Genomic DNA, 21,170 nt, shown 5'->3' with positions numbered 1-21,170 from the left:
GCCCATTTAAAGCACTGGGCGTGCCGACCTTTACTCCCGAATGACTCGAAGACCGTGAAAAATGTAAAACTGTCAGAGTAAATGCAGTATTGAACAAGCTGTTCTCAGATACCGCTAGAGGGCAACGTTACATAACTTTTAAAGAAAGACTCAGTAATCCGGTTACCTTTACTCTCCCTTGTTTTCTCTCAGGTGGTGAATGAACGAGCAGGGTGCATTGTCCAGAGAAGGGGTGCTGTTTTAAAGGAGCTGTAGAATGCAGTAGTGATACTGCAGCGCGGGAATAAGTGACACATGGTGGTTAAGGGCAGATGTTCATATAATTAATTCACTGCGAGTGTGAGGAAATAAAACGTGCGTTCAAATCCCATCAACTTCTCCTGACCCCTTTGTTGGTGCGGGATCAGTCGCCCATGTTGGACGTGTTTAGAAGCTGGATAAATAACGCCCAGCGCTACAGATCCATGTCACTTCAACATACAGTAGGAGCTGGGAGAAGGGGCGCTGATGACGTCCCTTTCTGCTTGAAGCGCTGGTGTCTTTAGCCGCTGGCTTCTAGGAGGGACACGTCTGATTGTGTCGCATTGTGTGTTCCTTTATGTATTGTTTCTTTTTTAGGCTCTCATAAAAACATAATCTGTACACGGGATTTCGAAGAAGACCCACCCGTTTAGCTTTTAACCCCTTGTGTGCCCATGACGAGCTGGACTCGTCATGGTCCGCGGTTGCGCTGTGCCCATGACGAGTCCAGCTAGTCATAAACCCCGCCCGCTAATGCAACGGCCGGCACAGGGCGGGGAAAGGGCGTGGCACACAAGGGGTTAATGTGCCAGGGGGGCGCACGTAACAAGCTTTGGATTTCTGGGGCGTATGTTTAATGAAATGATTAAGGTGACATGATGCACACATGATGGATGGGCTGCCCTCTTCTCACCACCCAAAATAACATCCCTTACCTCCATCACCGCCACCAAAGCGTCAGAGCAGGACCTGCTAAATGTCTGACCCTCCGCAAGATGTAAATGATGTACTGACGTAAGCGCCATTCAAGTGTGTGTGTAACTTAACTTGTAGGTCACACGTTCAGTCCTACAGATAAGTAAATACCGCACGTTTTAAATAGCACAATGAACGATAAATGTTATACCAAATATACAGAATCATATGATAAAATAACTTTTTTTGAATAGAAAACCCCACATTTTAAATTCGCGTGTAAGGCTTGTGCCTTCCCAGCAGCACCAGAAGCAGAATCCCGTGAATGGAACACGTATGACGGGCGCGCCAGTGTGACGTCACGAGGTCCAGCGTAAGTGCAGAGAGGGGAGACCTCTGCCGTGGCATAGACAAAAGGGGAGTGGGCAAGAATTTTGGGTAGGAGAGGTTAGTCTTTCAGGTTCATCGCTGGTTACTTTCTGTTAGATTTTCTCAAATCCATGAAATTGGAATAAAGCCGTAGCTTGCGTGCCGCCCATCCCACCCCGGTTTAACTGTAACCCATGGTATCGCCCATAAAATAATGATGCATGATGTCACTTGAAGTCTACATTGTGACGTGTCTTTAGTATAAAAGTCTGGTAACCAGGCAGCTGCAGCATTGCACTCGGGGACACTAGACGGGGAGTACCACTGCCGGCGCTTCAAGCTGGGGGCAGGGAGAGGACGAAGCTACAGGGGCTTCGCAGGCTCCAAAAAGGAAAGGGATATAGGTGGGTGTAAGTGGACACTGTGAGTAAATAAACCAAACAAAGTGTACTGAAAACTGAACTTGAACCCAAACTGAAAACTAACTTGAAACTGACTTGATACTGACTTGAAATTCCTATTACCTTCCCTTAATTTCCCTTCAACGTTCTTACCTTCCCTTCCTTCGCTTTGTTCCTCTTCAATCGTTTCCGATCACCCTCCCTTTACTTCACCTTCCTTCTCTAATCGCCTTTTCAATCCTTTGAGAACCAGCTTCGTTATTGTTTCCTATCTCTAGGCCAGGCCTTTCCCTACTCTCCCCTTAATTTTTTCCTCCTTCTCTTCCTCCCCTCCCTTCCTGCTGTTTTTTCCTCTTTCCCTTTTCCTCTCTCAATATCCCTTCCACCACTTCCTTCTCTGTCGCACTTCACCCTCCTCTTCCCACCTTTACTTCCCTTCGCTACCCACCCCTCTCCAGCTCCCTCTCCTTTCTCCTCCCTTCTACCACCAACTCTACCTCCATCTCCCCCTCTTTCTCCCTTTCGTTTCCTTCCCTACCCACTCCCATTCCCATTCCCTTCATTGTCTCCCTTCCCTTCCCTCCAACCCCTCCCCTTCCTGCTGTTTTCTCCTCTCCTCTCCCCTTCCCTTCCCCTCCCATCCCCTTACGTCCCCGTCCCCTTCCTCTCCCCTTCCATCCCCTTCCTTTTTACATTCCATTTTCCCTTCCCTACCCTCTTTCTATTTACATCCCACCCTTTCGTTCCCTGTCCCTCTTCCCTTCCCTCCCCCTCCCCCTCCCATCCCTTCTTTTCCTTTCCTTCCCTTCCTGCTGTTTTCTCCTCTCCTCTCCCCTCCCTCCCTCTCACTCTTTCTATTTGCATCCCACCCCTTCCTTCCTGGTCCCTCTTTCACCTCCCTTTACCATTCTCCTTAACCTTTCCTTTCTCTTTTATCTTCTCTGGCCCCTTCCCATCCCTTTCCTCCCCTCCCCTCCTCTTCCCTTCACCTTACCCCTTCCCCATCCCTTGCCCTCCCTTCCCTTCAATTTCTTTTCTTTCCTTTCCTCCCATTTCCTCCCGTCCGCTTCCCTTCCTGCTGTTTTCTCCTTTCCTCTCATTTCCCTCTTTCTTTTACTCCCTTCCTTTCTTTCCCTGTCCCTCCAGCACATCTTCTCTCCTTTCTACACCTCCCCTCCTCTTCCTTCTCCTCCTCCACTCCCTCTCCCTGTCCGTCCCCTCCTTCTCCCTCTCCTTCTCCAACTCCTTCTCCTCCTTCTCCCTCTCCTTTCCCTTACTCCACTGCCACCTCATCTCCTTCTCCTCCTTCTCCCTCTCCTCCTTCTCCTTCCTCCCTTTCACTCCCTTCCCCTACTGCCACTCCCACCCTCTCCCTCTTCCGTCCCTTCCATGCCCCTCCCCTCCTTCAGTTTTTCCTCTCCCTCCCTCTTTCGTTTTACCTCCCATCTTTTCTCTCCCTGTCCCTGTCACATCCCCTCCCTTTCCTCTCCTTTCTTTCCCTCCCTTCCCCTTCCCTCCCTTACCTTTCTCCTTTCCTCTCCCTCTCTTCCCAATTTCCCCTTTACCCCGTCTTCATCCTCTTCCTTCTCCTCCTTCTCCCCCTTCCCTTCCCCCCTCTCCTTCCTTTCCCTCTCCTCCCCTTCCCTCCTCTCCTCTCCTATCCTCTCCCCTCCTCTCCTATCCTCTCCCCTCCTCTTCCTCCCTTTCCCCCTTCTATCACATCCCACCTTCTCCTTCCCTGTCCCTCCTTCACATGCCATCCCCTCTCCTATAGATTTTTTCACATAGATGCACCCATATACATGTATCACCTACTGGCAGTCGCCAGTAGGTAGTTATAGTTAGGACCTATTTTCCATAGGAAATCCGCAACATTCTATTTGGAATAACGTTGGCGCCGATTGATGAATCTTCGCGAAGTTTTCCAAACTTTTGGCCAGCTCCGGTCCGCTCCTATCCTGAAAATTTCACGGTGATTCGTCAAGCGGGGGCCGATAAAAAAGGGGGGTCCCAAAATGCGTTTTCCCCATGCATTTTCCTATAGGACCTGTTGACGCAGCTACAGCCCGAACTGCTGAACGGAAGTACACCAAATTTGGAAAAGAGGTAGTCCTCAGTTCAGACTTGTGCCTTTTGCTTAAATGGTGTAAATCCGTTCAGTAGTTCCTGAGAAAATTAGAGTTAAAAAGATAGATATATCTGGGCGGAGCCTAACCACACATCTCATCGTGAGATCTGATTGGCTGTCAGTACTTCATCCAAGAAGTGTTGGCAATCATCTTGGTACCAATATACATGATAGCACCTCATTAAAAAGCATTGCAGTTAATAGAAGGTTTTAAGACTTTAGTTACATTATAAATCATTTGTTGATGGTACCATACTCATTTTAGGAATTGTGGTGTGTTCTAAGGTGATTTTACCATGTGAAAAGCCTTCTGCTGGGATATCATGAATCATGTTTGAGAGAGAACTATTTTCTCATGCTTTTCCCACAGAGGTATGGACGGTGATCTATAAGCTAAACTGAGATTATATATTCTGTAAATTCACATTATCTTTCTCAGTCATGTGAGAATGAATTCTGACATTCTCAGTAAAACAGGTACATCCAACAAGGGCAGAGACTGTCAGTTGGTTCCTTTGTGTTCTACTGCAGCTTCCCAGAGTGTTCTAATGAACAACTAGAGCGGTAACAGTCTTACTTATGACAAAAGTATGGCACACCTGAAGCCATCTTGATTGGAATAAAGTGGTAACCCTTAAAACATTTAATTTACAAAGGAACAAAATGAGGGGGTTCATTTTGCCATCGAAATTATGATTAGTGCTGCAGAAAGAAAACTTAGGGCACATTTTGTCTTCTCAAATCCTGTTCTATTTCATAAAGAAATTTTGACATGCAGACTGAAACATGCACTTTGAATACCATCAGCAGACTTCCCTGGTGAGCAGTAGCTTTACTACAGTGATCTAATGAGCAACTAGAGTGCTAACATTCAGGATTTATGGCAAATGTGTGACACATCTGAATACCTTCTTGATGGAACCAACGTAAAAAACTGAAAGTATTTCCTACTGAGGAGACTGCAGTAAATGAGGAAATTAGGAAACTTCATAACAAATAAATCTCCCAAGATGGCCACCAGAGACAAAAGAGCCAAAATGTAGCCCAAATATCACCCAGATGTAGTCCACATGTAGCCCAATGACAGAAGTGTGCAAAACACTTATTTTTTGTGTATTTGCAGTTATAGTGCAGACTTGTCAGGTATTGGAGTGCTTTACATGAGCATTGGTTACATCACACAAGATCAAATTCATTTTGGTTGTAGACATGGGGAGATTAAGTGATTTGACCAGAATCGCAGAATGTTGAGCTGAAGCAGAAAATCCAACCTGGTTCCCCAGTTGCAAAGTCTGCAGCTCTGGAAGTAACACCACATCCTCTCCCCTAGGTGCAACATTTAATCAAGTGGTCAACTGGATAAAACTTAAAGATTACAAATAATTTAAAAGTTTTTTGTCGCTATTTGAAAACTCAGAAAATATGTCCTCATTTTAGTTTTTTAGAGCACTAACCATAATTTTGATGCAAATAAAGACCCTCTCATATATGTAATTTCTAAAGGAAATACTCTAGGTATTACAGTTTTGATTACATCAAGATGACGTCAGGCGTTCCACACTTTTGTAATAAATATAGAATGTTAGCAATCTAGTTGTTCATTGGGATACTGTTGAGAGGCAGAGGCCAGGGGCACGGACTCTGAAAATTGAAGGCAGGTAGGAGAGTGCAGAGGCAACAATTTGACCACACTGGGCAGGTAGGAAGGGCAGTGGCAGGACAACAGACTATGGAGGGCAGTGGAAAGGGGGCAGGGGCAACAAACCAACAATACAGGACTGGCAAGAGAGGCTGTGGCAATATAATAGACCATTGTGGGCAGAATGAAGAGGCAGTGGTAGTACAACCATACATGCCAACAGACCCGTTTCAACCGGGAAACGTCCAATGTTTTTAAGCTCAAATGGGCTTTATTTGATCTGTCTCCTGTCTACAATCTCCTCTTTTTCAATGTAACTCAAAGGGGAAAATCAATACCCCAGTTTTTTTTCAAAATCTCCCTCTTACCAAGTTCACAATGTTCGCAAGTATGGTACATTGGATCATGGTAGGCAGGAGGAATTGGGATAGGGACATGGACTCGGATAACGGAGGACAGGAGGGACATGGAGAGGTGCACCAAACTGACCCTACAGGGCAAGCATCAGGGTTTGCAGCAGCACAATACACCACACAGGGCATGCGGGACGGGAGTGCAGCACAACAATCCATAGAAAGCAAAAGGGAGGGGACAGGACCATGCACATGGACAACAGAGAACAGAGGGGAAAGAGGCAATGGTAGCTAGCTGACCATATGGACAGACCGGAGAGAAAGCTGCAGCATAACAGACCATTAAGGGCAGGAGGGACGGATCAGGGGCATTACAATGGATACAGACAAGCCAGGAGGGAGGGAATAGGGGTCTGCACATGGAAACAGAGGGCTGGGGGCAAGTAGGCAGGGCAGGAGCAGCAAGATGACCATGGAGGTCAGGCAGGATGGACAATAGAAACAAGGCACACCATGGAAAGCAACAATGAGACTATGATGGCATACACACAGACCACGGAGGGAAGGTGGGAGGGGGTCAGGGACAGCTAGCTGACCACACAGGGAAGGTGGGAGGGGCCATGGCAGCACAGAAGACCATGCATGGCTATGATGGGCAAGAAAGAGGGTGCAGGGGCATGCACAAAGGACCATGGAGGATAGAAGGGACGGTCAGGAACTGGGCACAGACGAGAGTTCAGGGGAAGGGGTCTCACAGCAGACTGCGCGGGGCAGGCAGGAGGAGCAATTGCAGCACAACAGACCAGGGAGGGCAGAAGGGTGTGGCAGTAAAAGGGACCATGGAGGACAGGAGGAAGGGGATAGGGGCATGGCATGTGGACAGGCAGGGTGGAGGTGGCAGGGACCGGTTACAGTCATCTGACAATGCTAGACAGGTGGGAGGGGAGTGGCAGCTCAACAGAACACTCAGATAGGAGTGGCAGGTCCATGGAACATGGTGGGCAAAAAGGATGGAACAGGGGCATGCACAAAGACATCTGAGGACAGGGGGAAGGAGAATAGGGGTAGCAAGCTAAGCACAGAGGCTAAGCAGGAGGTCAATGATGGGCCATAGAATTGGGTAATGGAGGGCAGGAGGAGTGGACTGGTACATCATGCTAAATGGAGGGCAGTGGCAGCACATCAGACCATGCATGGCAGGAGGGAGGAGGCTACCCTTTTCACGGGCATTACATTTTGCGATGGGGGTGGAAGGTCAGGGGATGTTTCTGCCAAGTGAGCCCGGAGTCACAGTCCCAAACGTCCTCTTCTTCCTGAATAAAAGTGAGATTATGCTGCATACTTGTTCATATTTTAAGTAGTTCGCACAGACACACATTTTAAAAACAATAAAGTTCCTAATACCCACCTTCTATGAACAGTTAGCTTGCTGCCCCATCCACCTCCTCCCTATCCTCTGTTGTCTGAATCCATGGACTAGCCTCCCCCTCCTGCCATGCATGGTCTGATGTGCTGCCACTGCCCTCCATTTAGCATGATGTACCAGTCCACTCCTCCTGCCCTCCATTGCCCAATTCTATGGGCAATCATTGACCTCCTACTTAGCCGCTGTGCTTAGCTTGCTGCCCCTATTCTCCTTCCCCCTGCCCTCCGATGTCTTTGTGCATGCCCCTGCTCCATCCTTTTTGACCACCATGTTCCATGGACCTGCCACTCCTATCTGAGTGTTCTGTTGAGCTGCCACTCCCCTCCCACCTGCCTAGCATTGTCAGATGACTGTAACCTGTCCCTGCCACGTCCACCCTGCCTGTCCACATGCCATGCCCCTATCCCCTTCCTCCTGTCCTTCATTGTCCATTTTACTGCCACACCCTTCTGCCCTCCCTGGTCTGTTGTGCTGCAACTGCTCCTCCTGCCTGCCCCGCGCGGTCCCCTGAACTCTCTTGTCTGTGGCCAGGTCCTGACCCTCACTTCTATCCTCCATGGTCCTTTGTGCATGCCCCTGCACCCTCCTTCTTGCCCATCAAAGCCATTGTGCTGCCACTAACCCTCCCGCTTGCCATGCATGGTTTTCTGTGCTGCCATGGCCCCTCCCACCTTCCCTGTGTGGTCAGCTAGCTGCTCCTGACCCCCTCCCACCTTCCCTCCATGGTCTGTGTGTATGCCATCAGTCTCACTGTTGCTCTCCATGGTGTCTTGTTTCTAGTGCACATCCTGCCTGACCTCCATGGTCATCTTGCCCTGCCCCCTTGCCCCCAGCCCTCTGTTTCCATGTGCAGACCTCTATTCCCTCCTTCCTGGCTTGTCGGTTCCATTGTAATGCCCCTGATCCATCCCTCCTGCCCTTTATGGTCTGTTATGCTGCAGCTTTCTCTCCTGTCTGTCCATTATGGTCAGCTAGCTACCATTGCCTCTTTCCCCTCTTGTCTGTTGTCCATCTGCATGGTCCTGTCCCCTCCCTATTGCTTTCTATGGATTGTTGTGCTGCACTCCCGTCCCGCATGCCCTGTGTGGTGTATTGTGCTGCTGCAAACCCTGATGCCTGCCCTGTAGGGTCAGTTTGGTGCACCTCTCAATGTCCCTCCTGTCCTCTGTTATCCGAGTCCATGTCCCTACCCCAATTCCTCCTGCCTACCATGATCCAATGTACCATACATGCGAACATTTTGAACTTGGTAAGAGGGAGATTTTGAAATAAATCTGGGGTATTGATTTTCCCCTTTGAGTTACATTGAAAAAGAGAAGATTGTAGACAGGAACCAGATCAAGTAAAGCCCATTTGAGCTTAAAAACATTGGACGTTTCCTGGCTGAAACGGGTCTGTTGGCATGTATGGTTGTATGACCACTGCCTCTTCCTTCTGCCCACAATGGTCTATTACATCACCACAGCCTCTCTTGCCAGTCCTGTATTGTTGGTTTGTAGCCCCTGCCCCCCTTTCCACTGCCCTCCATAGTCTGTTGTGCTGCCACTGCCCTTCCTGCCTGCCTATTGTGGTCAAATTGTTGCCTCTGCACTCTCCTACCTGCCTTCAATTTTCAGAGTCCGTGCCCCTGGCCTCAGCCTCTCAACAGTATCCCAATGAACAACTAGATTGCTAACATTCTATATTTATTACAAAAGTGTGGAACGCCTGACGTCATCTTGATGTAATCAAAACTGTAATGCCTAGAGCATTTCCTTTAGAAATTACATATGAGATGGTCTTATTTGCATCAAAATTATGGTTAGTGCTCTAAAAAACTAAAATAAGGACATATTTTCTGAGTTTTCAAATGGCGACAAAGAACTTTTAAATTATTTGTAATCTTAATTTTTTTATCCAGTTGACCACTTGATTAAATGTTGCATCCAAGGGGAAAGGGTGTGGTGTTACTTCCAGAGCTGCAGACTTTGCAACTGGGGAACCAGGTTGGAGTTTCTGCTTCAGCACAACATTCTGTGATTCTGGTCAAATCACTTAATCTCCCCATGTCTACAACCAAAATGAATTTGATCTTGTGTGATGTAACCAATGCTCATGTAAAGCACTCCAATACCCGACAAGTCTACACTATATAAACCTGCAAATACACAAAAAATAAGTGTTTTGCACACTTCTGTCATTGGGCTACATTTGGGCTACATTTGGGCTCTTTTGTCTCTGGTGGCCATTTTAGGAGATTTATATGTTATGAAGTTTCCTAATTTCCTCATTTACTGCAGTCTCCTCAGTAGGAAATGCTTTCAGTTTTTTACTTTGATTCCATCAAGAAGGTATTCAGATATGTCACACATTTGCCATAAATTCTGAATGTTAGCACTCTAGTTGCTCATTAGATCACTGTAGTAAAGCTACTGCTCACCACGGAAGTCTGCTGCTAGTATTAGAAGTGTATGTTTCAGTCTGCATATCAGAATTTTTTAATGAAATAGAAGAGGATTTGAGAAGTCACTCAAAATATGCCCTAATTTTTCTTTCTTCAGCACTAATCATAATTTCTATGGCAAAATGAACCCCCTCATTGTGTTCCTTTTTAAATTAAATGTTTTAAGTGTTACCACTTTATTCCAATCAAGATGGCTTCAGGTGTGCCATACGTTTGTCATAAGTAAGACTGTTAGCGCTCTAGTTGTTCTTTAGAACACTCTGGGAAGCTGCAGTAGAACACAAAGGAATCAACTGACAGTCTCTGCCCTTGTTGGATGTACATGTTTTACTGATAATGTCAGACTTCATTCTCACATGACTGACATGAAAGATAATGTGAATTTACAGAAAATATGCTCTCAGTTTAGCTTATAGATCACCTTCCAAACCCCTGTGGGAAAAGCATGAGAAAATAGTTTTCTCTAAAACATGGTTCATGATATCACAGCAGAAGGCTTTTTCACATGGTAAAATCACCTTGGAACACACCACAATTCCTTAAATGAGTATGGTACCATCAACAAATGATTTATAATGTAACTAAAGTCTTAAAACCTTCTATTAACTGCAATGCTTTTTAATGAGGTGCTATCATGTATATTGGTCCCAAGATGGCTGCCAACACTTCTTGGATGAAGTGGTGACAGCCAATCAGATCTCAGGATGAGATGTGTGGTTAGGCTCCGCCCAGATATATATATATGATTTTACTTTTGATTTTCTCAGGAACTACTGAACAGATTGACTCCATATATGCAAAAGGCACATCCCTGAGCTGAGGACTACCTCTTTGCCAAATTTCAAGTAATTCTGTTCAGCCGTTCGGGCTGTACCTTGGACTAAAGGTCCCTATGGAAAATTGCATGGGGAAAACACGTTTTGGGACCCCCCTTTTTTCTCAGCCCCCGCTTGGCGAATCCCCCCGAGACTTTAAGGGTAAGAGCGGAGCGGAGCGCCCCACCTATTTTGTAAATTTCGCGAGGATTCGTTAACCGGCACCAAAGTTATTCCAAATAGAATGTTGCGGATTTCCTATGTAAACACGGTCCTAACTAGAACGATCTACTGGCGACCGCCAGTAGATAATAAATATAATATATATATATATATATATATATATATTCACTGAAAAAAACATAGGTTTCACACACGTTATAGTTCCGAATTAGCATTTAAAAAACCTTGCAAATTCACTTAAAAAACCATAGGTTTCACACATGTTATAGTTAGCTGGACATTTCACTCGTAAAAAACCAATGAAATTCCCCCGTTATAGTTACTGCAGGCAACTATAACTCACGCGACCGCAATCCTCTGCTGATGACGTCAGAGATTACATCACTGTATTTAGACACTTATTTACCCATGTCTTCTTCCATTAATCTTTAGCTATACATATATTACAAATATTTATTTTTCAGAAAGACACATATGTCATCAGTGATGTAATATCTGACGTCATCAGCAGAGGATTGCGGTCGCGTGAGTTATAGTTGCCTGCAGTAACTATAACGGGGGAATTTCATTGTTTTTTACGAGTGAAATGTCCAGCTAACTATAACATGTGTGAAACCTATGGTTTTTTCATTGAATTTGTACGTTTTTTTAAATGCTAAGTTATGTTTTTTTAATTTGTTAGAAAAACCTTAAAAATAAAAACGTTTTTTTTTTTTTTTTTTTTTAAATCGCGAGGTGCGCGCGCTCTGTGTGCGCTCGGTGCGCTTCGTGCACCGAGCGCCCACGGTTCGCAGTTCGTGCCGTGCGCGCAGGGTGTGCGCACCTCGTGATTTAAAAAACAAAAAAAAAATTGTTTTTTTCTCCCTTGGGGGTCCTTCTGTGACCCCCTGACCAAGGCTAGGGGGTCAGGAACTGTCCATTCTGCCCCCTTTTCACGTTCTCCACCTTTGTTTTTCACCCCCTCAGACTGCGAGAGACAAAATGGCGGCTGACACTTCCTGGTTTCGACCGATTAGAATGTTTACCGACATCTAACAGCCAATCAGAATTGCGCTCGCGCACGGCAGGGTGCGCGCACCCTGCGCGCGTATAGATATTGCTATGCTTTTAAATGCTATTTTCTCAGGAAATACTGAACAGATTTACACCAGACCTGCAAAAGGCACTTCCTTGACCTTATGGCTACCTCTCTGCCAAATTTCAAGTAATTCTGCCCCCTTTTCACGTTCGCCTCCTCTCTTTTTCAGTGTCCCACCCAAAACAAACAAAATGGCGGACAACACTTCCTGATTTCAACCGATTCGAATGTTGACTGACCTGTAACCACCAATCAGAATTACGCTCGCGCACGGTGCACGCACGGTGCGCGCATATTGATATGTATGTACTTTTAACTGCAATTTTGTCAGGAACTACTGTACAGATTGACTCCATATATGCAAAAGGCACATGCCTGACCTGAGGACTACTTCTCTTCCAAGATCATGTTAAGATTTTGTATAGATGAAATTAAAAATTTAATATTTGTAGTAATATGTAAGAGTGAAATTGGATAGCTGAATATAGAGTGATATGGAAAGTGATTCACTTCTTTGACTTTAATGTCTGTACAGGCTGGTCTTGTCGTCATCATGGCTCAATTGGGATGTTATGTACCTGCTGAAGCTTGCAGACTTACTCCTGTTGATAGGGTATTTACGAGACTTGGAGCCTCAGACAGAATCATGTCGGGTGAGTGTATTGCATTTTTGTTTCTAAAATGGGTGTGCATAAGTACAATCGGAGAATCTGCGTTCTCCACAGGCTGTTTATACATTATGCAAATGGAGATTCCCTGAACTCTTTTTGGGTCTTCCATGAGTACTCTCTGTATGAATGTGCATGCTTGTATTCTCAGTCCCACTATTAATTGGATGTGTATGGTCGGGATGAATCCAGAAGAATCTGTTTGACTACGCTTATGCCAAAGTGAGGAAGCGGTGAAAGGCAGAACTTTGGCACAGTTGTACCTAGCAAACATCAGTCTATTCCGCCTTCTAAAACCTAAACACTTGTCTGCTGCATTCAAAGTTTTGTTGGCCCATTTCAACAGTAGTAGTGTTCCCCATATGCATTCGCTAAATATGAACTTTGACTTGCCACTTCAAATGAATGAATACAGATTATGCTTTGAATGAAGCTTATTCCATTCCCTATGATCATAGTTGCTGCTCTGGTAAATGTATGGCTACTCTTTTTTTTTTTTTTTTCTCCTCCATCTGTATATCCTGCCACTACTGCTAAGTTCTCCCACACCTATGGTGTACAATTGCAATGGTAAAGATACAAATACTTCCTGCACCCTTCAGTTGCAGATTGGTGTTTTTAGAGGCATGTTAGGATGTGTGTGCTCATCATGTCTAGGTAAATATTCTTGTGTCCAAATGCCTACTATATAAGTTAGATACTGCTTTGTGCTCATTTGCTGTCTTGCTCAGGCACAGCTACAATTGGCAGGATGAGTTGTAGGAAGTAAATGTTTTATGCCTTTTAATTGGAGAATTGTATAAGGGTTTGGATTTCTTTTCTTGATATTAGTGTTAAAAATATTTTTCTACCAGATTGATTTGCAAGGGCCCAATAGTTGTATTGCACCTATTCACAAGTTAAATGTATCACACATACTTTGCTACCCTAATGAGGTTTATCTGAACAAAATAAATTCATACCTAAATAACCTATAGTTAGATAGTTTGGTGAAACAATAGATAGTAATTGGGCGAATAGTGTATAGACCCAGGCCACATATTCGAATATTTAAAACGTGGTATTCCCCAGTATATGCAACATAATAGCCAATAAGGCATGAATATATGGGCATACAACTCTTCAATACAGAGATGGCTTTGCCAAACCTTGCAGCATTGAACTTCAGTCTTGTCTGTTCTACCCCTTCCCTTCGTTCAGAGATGGCTTGCTATGCTCTAGTAACACTCCTACTCAAACCTCTGCTTTTCTATGTTTTGGGATATCACCGATAACCGTGTGCTTCTGCTGGGCTCTGAATTGCAAATATACATTCCCACCTTGGCGGGTTAACACCGGCCTAAAGCTTACCGGCATGCACAAATAGACCCAGAACCATTGACAAAGGAGGGATGAGGCAACTGCCATACTTAGAACCATGGTTGGATGAGGCTTTATCCTGTGCCTCCAACATTGGACAAATAATTCCCACTTGAGTCCGTAACTCATCCATCATCTGTACATCGAAGAAAGCCATAACAGTGCAGGACAAAACCTTTGGCTGAGGCCAATCCTGGATTCCTGTCTCGCCTTGTGTAACCTACTGTAGACTAGAAGATGGAGTGTCATGTGAAGAAAGAGGATGCTGAGTACTGTAAGTAAATCAAGTTGGCACAGCTTTCTGGAACTCCGCAAGGTGGATTCCTTAAGACAATGCTCAGTAGTTCTGAGACCCTTGCAGGCTCTTTCCGGCAAGCCAGAAAAAGTCAAAAGGCTAGTATTGCCTGCAACGTTTTATGAGCCCTCTCTTTAATGGTCTGATGCTTGGCAAACAGTAGGAGTCCAAGTTCACCGAAATGCAGTTACAGAAAATAGCAGGGCCAGTATTAGAGAAATTCTAGTGCCTACTACATAAATGCTGCAGAATGTTTTGGGGTTGTACAAGTGTTTAATATGCTAGCCCCTAAATTCAGTTATTTAGAAGTCCATCGTACAAACTGTGTGGTATTCAAAGGCATTAAATATTGAGTATTGAACTATTCAGCTAAATCTGCGATTTGGGGAAGAAAGTCTCCAATGACTCCTTGATGGAGTATTAATTTGTCATAAGGTAGATATACCCAACTATTGGACCAAGGTGTCAAAATCTATACTTCGAATACACTTTTTAGGTTCAGCTTTTAGGACTGGCTCCAAGCCTTTAGGGTTGTATCTTTTTTCATCCCCACTTGCACTCCAGATAATTGCTATTACTTCGAGAAATATCATAAATACTTCAAATGTGAGAGTCAGGAAAATTGACTCTCATAATTAATCACGGTCCCATTCCCTTTTCCCAACCCTGCCGCCTGGTAATAAAAGTATGGGAAACTCAGACTGGATAGTCAATCTGTCACCATATCTTGGGTGATAACCAGAAAATGCTTTAAGAAGCGCTCCTCAGACTGTTTTTGGGTTTTGCCACATGCTGAGCTATCTCTCTGCAAGATTTGATTGGGCAGAAAGTGTTCACTTTGTGTATTGATTTTATTATTTATTTATTTATTTATCTTTTTGCTGCCTTGCAGAAAAGCTTATGTACATTGTAATAGGCTGGATTCGTTTGTTGACAAGCATGTGATCAAGGCTGATCTATTCATTATCAAATGTTATGACAAAGCCAAGAGGACTGATTTATTTATTGTGAACAGCATATGTTACTTGTTAGCCTTTACGGGGGGTTAATCTTTTACTGTCTTAAAAGTCTGTATAGTCTTTTTGTTGTTCCATGGAATCTCACATTTTAAAATACTAGGCAAGAGTTTTGTGTTTAGTATCGCCCTCTGTCAAACCTTGCTGTAGAAGATTCGCACTGCTCATCCTTCATAAGCCGTTCGTTTAGGAGGGATTTATTTTGTGTTGCTAACCGTATACGTTATGGCTTTCTCGTAGAAAAGGTTATGCTCAATACAGTGGATCTTATTTAGTTACGGTGATAGTCCCACGATAAAAACTGTAGACTTGATTGTTTCATTGAGAAAAGTCATGTCAGGTGTTGTAGTTTGATCTGTTTATTATGAAAATGTAAAACAAAGATAGTGGGCCTGACCTATTTGTGAAAAGCATAGGATAATAGAAGAAACCTTTTGGGGGAAATTTTAATTACACTAGGTATACAGAATGCATAGTAGCATTCCAAGATGGCCATGTGCTGCTGTGTTTATTTATTTTTCACTTTTTTATTGCAAGCCCATTTAGGGGCAGATTTTTTCTTCTTTCTGCTGTTTTTCTATGAATTTCTCTTGCAGTGCTTCTGAGTTGATCTGCAGGTTTTATTGTGGATGGGTGAATTCAGGAATCGGTATGCAAGGATTAATGAATGTGCCTGCAGAAGTTACTGAGTGCCTAAACTCATCAGTTACTGAGGAGTCACTTTCATTTATAAACTAGCTCTACTGCTTGTTTTGTAAAATGGACAGATGCCCACAACTTTACATTTCTTCCTAGCAAATTTTACTATTTTGCTGCCAACTGATATAGCACGGATATGGCACCTTTTTTGGGGGAGTGAGTTCAATGCTAAATACTAATTTTCGACTCTGAGAATTCCACAAACATGATAGTAAAAACTAGATTTCTCTTGTATGTTTAATATGTTAAGATGTTTACATTGTTGAGAACAGATAGTTTAAATCCGTATCAATTAGCAGCAGTTAATTTCAAAAGTATTACTAGATCTTTTTTTGTCGTTTTTAGGTGAAAGCACATTTTTTGTGGAGTTGAGTGAGACATCAAGTATTCTGCATCATGCAACAGGACATTCACTCGTGCTTCTTGATGAGCTAGGTATGCCTACGCTTAACCTGCTTGAAAATGAGTGTTTCGTTGTCTGCAAGTTGGCCAAAACAAATGAACGTCAGCATACACATTGCATCTCAAAGTTCTATTGGCACCTCGGAGTCTGAAGATCTGTGCTTAATTGCCTAAGCCATGAACTTGTTGATTGCTAACAATCTATATTGCTTTTTCGATAGCCCCAAATTTGTCTTGCAGTCTGAAATTATATCTTGCTCTAACCAATTATACTTTAATATAGCTTGAGTTTACAGTGGATATAAATCTAATGTAGCAAACACTAGTTTAAAAAACGATGACCGTTTAGTTTCAAGTTATCTAAAACTTCCTTAAAAAGTGAAGGAAATTATAGTAAAAGGATGCATAGGGAATAAAGGTGGTACAACGTGTATAGTGAAAAACACGCGTTGCTTATGTTTAGGATTTACATTTGCGGCTTGCACGCTCGTTATAGGGGGAAACGGCCACTACAACGCGGACGTTTCCACGCATAACCATAACCACGCATGCATTACAACGCATGCGTGGTTACAACGAAAAGCCTTTACTACAAAATTCGTAGTAAAGTCATGTGTGCTAAAGTTAAAAGAAAAAAAAGGGGGGGGTTGGGGAGGTCTCCCCGCCCCCCCCCCCCCCCAAAAAAGTGGGATTAAAAAAGAGGGCTGGGGGGGCACCCCAATAATAAAATATGAAAAAAACTTACCTGATTCTGTCAATTAAAGAGAGATATGGAGGCAATCCACGTCGTTGGAGGAAACGGAAGGACACTTCCGCTTCCTCTTAACGACGTGGAAGGTCACCTAGGAAGATCGAGGAGAGGTAAGGGGAAATGAGGGGGTGGTGTCACACAAGGGAAAAATTTAAAGAGTAGATAAGTGCAATATCTTTTGTCAAGAAAATGCCATTAACACGCATAATATAACAACGAAAATCGTTGTAAAAGTATGCGTGTTAAAGGCATTTTCGTGGCAAAGGATATTCGTGGTGATAGCATTCGCGTTGTAACGCATGCGTGATAAAGGCATGCGTTACAACGGAATGCGTTGTAAAGTCATACATTCGTTATGGGTCCTCTGGGTGCCCCTCCTCACTTCAACTGCCGCATCCTCCCAAACGCCCGCCCACCACCCCCCCCAACCACGGAGCATTTCACGCCGAACTCTGCTTTTGCCAGATCAAACTTGCTGATTTATCCCCCAGAAAAATGTTTTTAAAAAAATTGTGGCACGCTTTAACAAAAGCGGCCGCGTGCCTTGTTTCTGCGAGTGGTGCCCTTCTTCCGGGTGAAAAATTGCTCCTGTTCCTGCAACTTCTCCACCACCTTTCTCTGCATATCCTCACTGTCTTGCTCTGAGTTAATCATGTGGGCCGCCATCTCAGATTTACCACATTTCTTTTTACCATCACTGTCGCTAGTCTTTTTTTCTGGCCTCTTCTCTCCGCACTCTGGCACTGTAGTTTTTCATCCATTTCCATGGGGCTGCACGTAGTTTTTACTGCAGGTCCACTGTTTTGGCCTCGGTCTCTCGCAGTCTGCGTCAACAGGAAGCACTCATGTTGCTGCTGGGGACAATGGTTACCGTAGGGCGCAGCTGCGGCAGGACCCGGCTGCAAGACCCGGTGGGTTGGCAGCCCTGCCAAGTGTCACACATCAGGAGTGACGCTAACGCATTTCAGTGTGGTGATCCCCATCAATGCACTGAAATGCAGTCACGTATATGTGGCATAGCCTGCCTCGGCTGTCATGAAGACATAGCGCTGCTAAATAATTCAGTAATGCTGCGTGATTTAAACAAAAAACTAGATTGGCAGCTGTGCCCTGGAAGGCACACAGCTTCCAGCATGCTTGGGGGTTGACTTTACTGAGCTGCAGTGCTATAAAGTAACTATAAGCTATTTCCGACATGACGGCACAGCATTCCCTCCATGCGTCTGACGTCAGGATAGACCGTGCCCAATGGCTACCGTGACGTCCGCACTCATGGGCCGGCTTAAAAGTGGCGCGAGCGCTACGGGATGCTTAGGCTGGAGTTCCTCAAAATAATGTTCTGGAGGCTGCAATAAAATATTAAAATCGGTGAAGATCCTCCGCGCTGCTGCGATCGGACCCAACTCCAGGGAGCGCGGCGGCCGCTGGAGCCAGTCCAGATCACACCACTGAGCTGCTCTGGTGAGCCGAGTGTGAACGCCCAGGTGGCAGGGCCGTTTGCCCCAGGAGACAGTCGTTGCGGCCACTTGGCAGTCTGTTAAAGCGAAATGCCACGGCTCGCAAGGTGAGTCAGACTTTTAATAAAAATGTCCTTAGTGCAATTCACACTTCTAATTCTATGTGACGCCACACTGTAGTTTTTCGCGACACCACGTAATCCACGCCCCAGCACACTCTCAGGCTGCCGCCCGGCCAATTGTATCCCAGCATGAGGCTGACCCCTAAAATAATACCCCATGTTGACGCGGTGGCTGTCCTAGAGTTGCGTGTCATGTGCTGCCAACTGGGCCGGAGCGCTTGGCTTTGGGGTAATTTTAACAGGCGGCGGGCATCTCTACACTTCTGGCCGCCATGGCCCTAGATTACATTGCATATTTGCGGGGCAGGTGAAAACGCCACCTCTGCCCTCCTGGTAAATTGGGACAGCATTGATAGCGGCACCACAGGATTGGGACTGTAATACCGGCTACTCCCCCTTGCAGGGCGAGAGCAGTGTGTTGATTTTCCCCGTACCACCAAGCATACAAGACTTTGGCTGCAAGGGCAGGAAGAACAGCGGCTTTGAGCTAAGCAGGGAAATCGGGCCCCTCTACCTGGGCAGGCTAAGCAGTGATACTACTGCACTCGTATAGCGGGAGCCACTGTCAATGTGGTAGGACAATTGACCGACATAAGAAAATGTCACTCATAGTCGTTAAAATGTCACTCCTAATTATAATGAAATTATGAAAAATGTCACACAAAGCAACCTAAAACCTTGGCAGCTATAAGGGTTGGGTGTCTGAGCGGGCACAGCCTAGCCACACCTGGGGTGAGGGAGGTGCGGGTGGGGGGGGACTATGGTCTGGAACTCGGAAATTTATTGTAGCTACCATTGCAAATTAGGTGGATATGGCTTCATAGCTCACCTGCACAGAGACATGTAACAGACTGCATAAGTGCAGTCACTAAGAACACCCACAGAAATACCTACTCAGTCAATAGAAGGTGGCACCAAAATACCAGCCGTTTAGCTGTGTGTGTTCTGCCTCTCTTTTGGAACCTGTTTCCAGCTACTTCACCAATGCCTTACCTTGGTGTCTCCAGCCATACTTTGCTAGTTCCGTTTTCGGGGTCCTCCCTCTAAACTATACTCTAGCACCCGGTGCTTTCTACTATGCTGTCTCGATGTGCAACCCAGTTCGTACATGTGCCTCCCTCCTCAAATGTGACTTAATTTTAGGTTTCTGGGAATTAGTTCATGTATTTGTGTTTTTGAGTATGATGGGTGAAGCGTGTAGACTTTTAATCGTTTTATTCACAACAAAACACATTAATTCCATTTTACAGAGTTTGCAAGTGAAGCGCTACTTTCATTTTTTTTTTCCTTCTTTCTTCAAACAATGTTCACTTCTCGTGCTCTTCCACTGCCCCTCCCCCTCTCTTTCTTCCTCTTATTCACTCTGTCTCACTCCTCCTCACTTGCTGAAACCCATTACTTCAACAAATGGCTCTTAACCTCGTTCCTCATCTTTATTTGTTCCCCTGTGAAATGGATCTAAAAAACAAAAAAAATCTTTGGCTGCAAATGTCTTTTTCAGACATTTTTTTAAATTTGAAATTGCAGCTTCTGGGCGGAGAGAATGTTTTAAAAAAATACTGAAAATCAGCATTTGAAATGCAATACGCCTTGAATTACTGAAAGTTTGAGCTGCTTGCGTTGCAAATAGTATTGCAACGCCAATAGCTCAAACTTACAGTAATGTGAGACCTGTTTCATTGCAAATGTTGTTTTTTTTTTTTTTTTTTTTAACTTCACTTATCTATCCGGATTGGTACATTAAAAAAAAAAAAAATTACAAGCGACTACGTCATACATGTGTTATAACGTGCAACTTAATCACACCTTTTTTTTTTTTTTTTTGTATGTTGCACAGCATTGCCAATGCAGATGCTGTAAAAGCATGAACAAAAGGCATTGCCAGAGCCAGTAGGCTAGGGTGACCAGATTTTGAGAAGTAACACCTCCACGTCCATAATTCAAAGTTTCATGTGCATACTGTGTGTCCCAGAGCAAACTTGATGCATGAGTTGCTCACAGGTACGAGCATTGCAATGTCCTGGTTTCGGAGACGCCGCTCTCAAACGCATTGGTGTGAATTTGTGTTGCAATCCTTCAATAAACTGTATTTTGAATACGCTACGAGGAGACCTGTGGATTTATTTTGGGAGCGTGACGTGGCACCAAAATGGCATTTGACTTGTTCTTGGCACGACACGCCGAACCACGGGTCACCTTATGAAGCGGCTGGGACAAAGTGTGAAAATGGCGAGTGGAATCTAGGCATGTGAGCTGTAGATCACATGCTTTGCATACTACTGCCATCTAGTGTTGCTCCGGATGTTAATTTGCGGCTGGCCTTCTGGCCTATCTGTGTCTGTCCTGCTCCTTGTAGATGGATCGGACTCCGTTCGATTTCTGCCCCCTGTACCACTCGAAGTATCAGCGTATGGACTTACATCAGGTGTGTAACTTGTGCTTGTCTCCAGAGCACAAAGAACAAGACTGTGACGTGTGCTGATCCTTCAGATCGAAGAAAACTGTGTGATCGTCGAGCTAGATGTCGATAGATAGCAGGTAGACGACACACCGGATCTCTTAGGCGAAGACTCTGAGCAAGAGGAATTCTCAGCGGCGTCTGACTTAGAATCTGATTTGCAGATTGTCCT

The 21,170-nt window shown here is 44.8% G+C and overlaps 1 protein-coding gene across 1 annotated transcript in view; it reads left to right on the top strand.

Annotated features, from left to right (window-relative positions):
- MSH6 (mutS homolog 6) overlaps positions 1-21,170 on the top strand; it is a 163,117-nt gene that overhangs the window by 86,703 nt on the left and 55,244 nt on the right. The window contains exons 6-7 of the mRNA XM_085612737.1: positions 12,307-12,424; positions 16,154-16,243. Of these exons, the coding sequence (XP_085468863.1) occupies positions 12,307-12,424; positions 16,154-16,243 (208 nt within the window). The remainder of the gene's footprint in view (positions 1-12,306; positions 12,425-16,153; positions 16,244-21,170) is intronic.

This window comes from Triturus cristatus, chromosome 6 (genome assembly GCF_964204655.1).
Source record: "Triturus cristatus chromosome 6, aTriCri1.1, whole genome shotgun sequence".
NCBI lineage: Eukaryota > Metazoa > Chordata > Amphibia > Caudata > Salamandridae > Triturus > Triturus cristatus.
The sequence above is the reverse complement of the archived record's forward strand: the minus strand, read 5'-3'. Positions and strand labels throughout refer to the sequence as shown.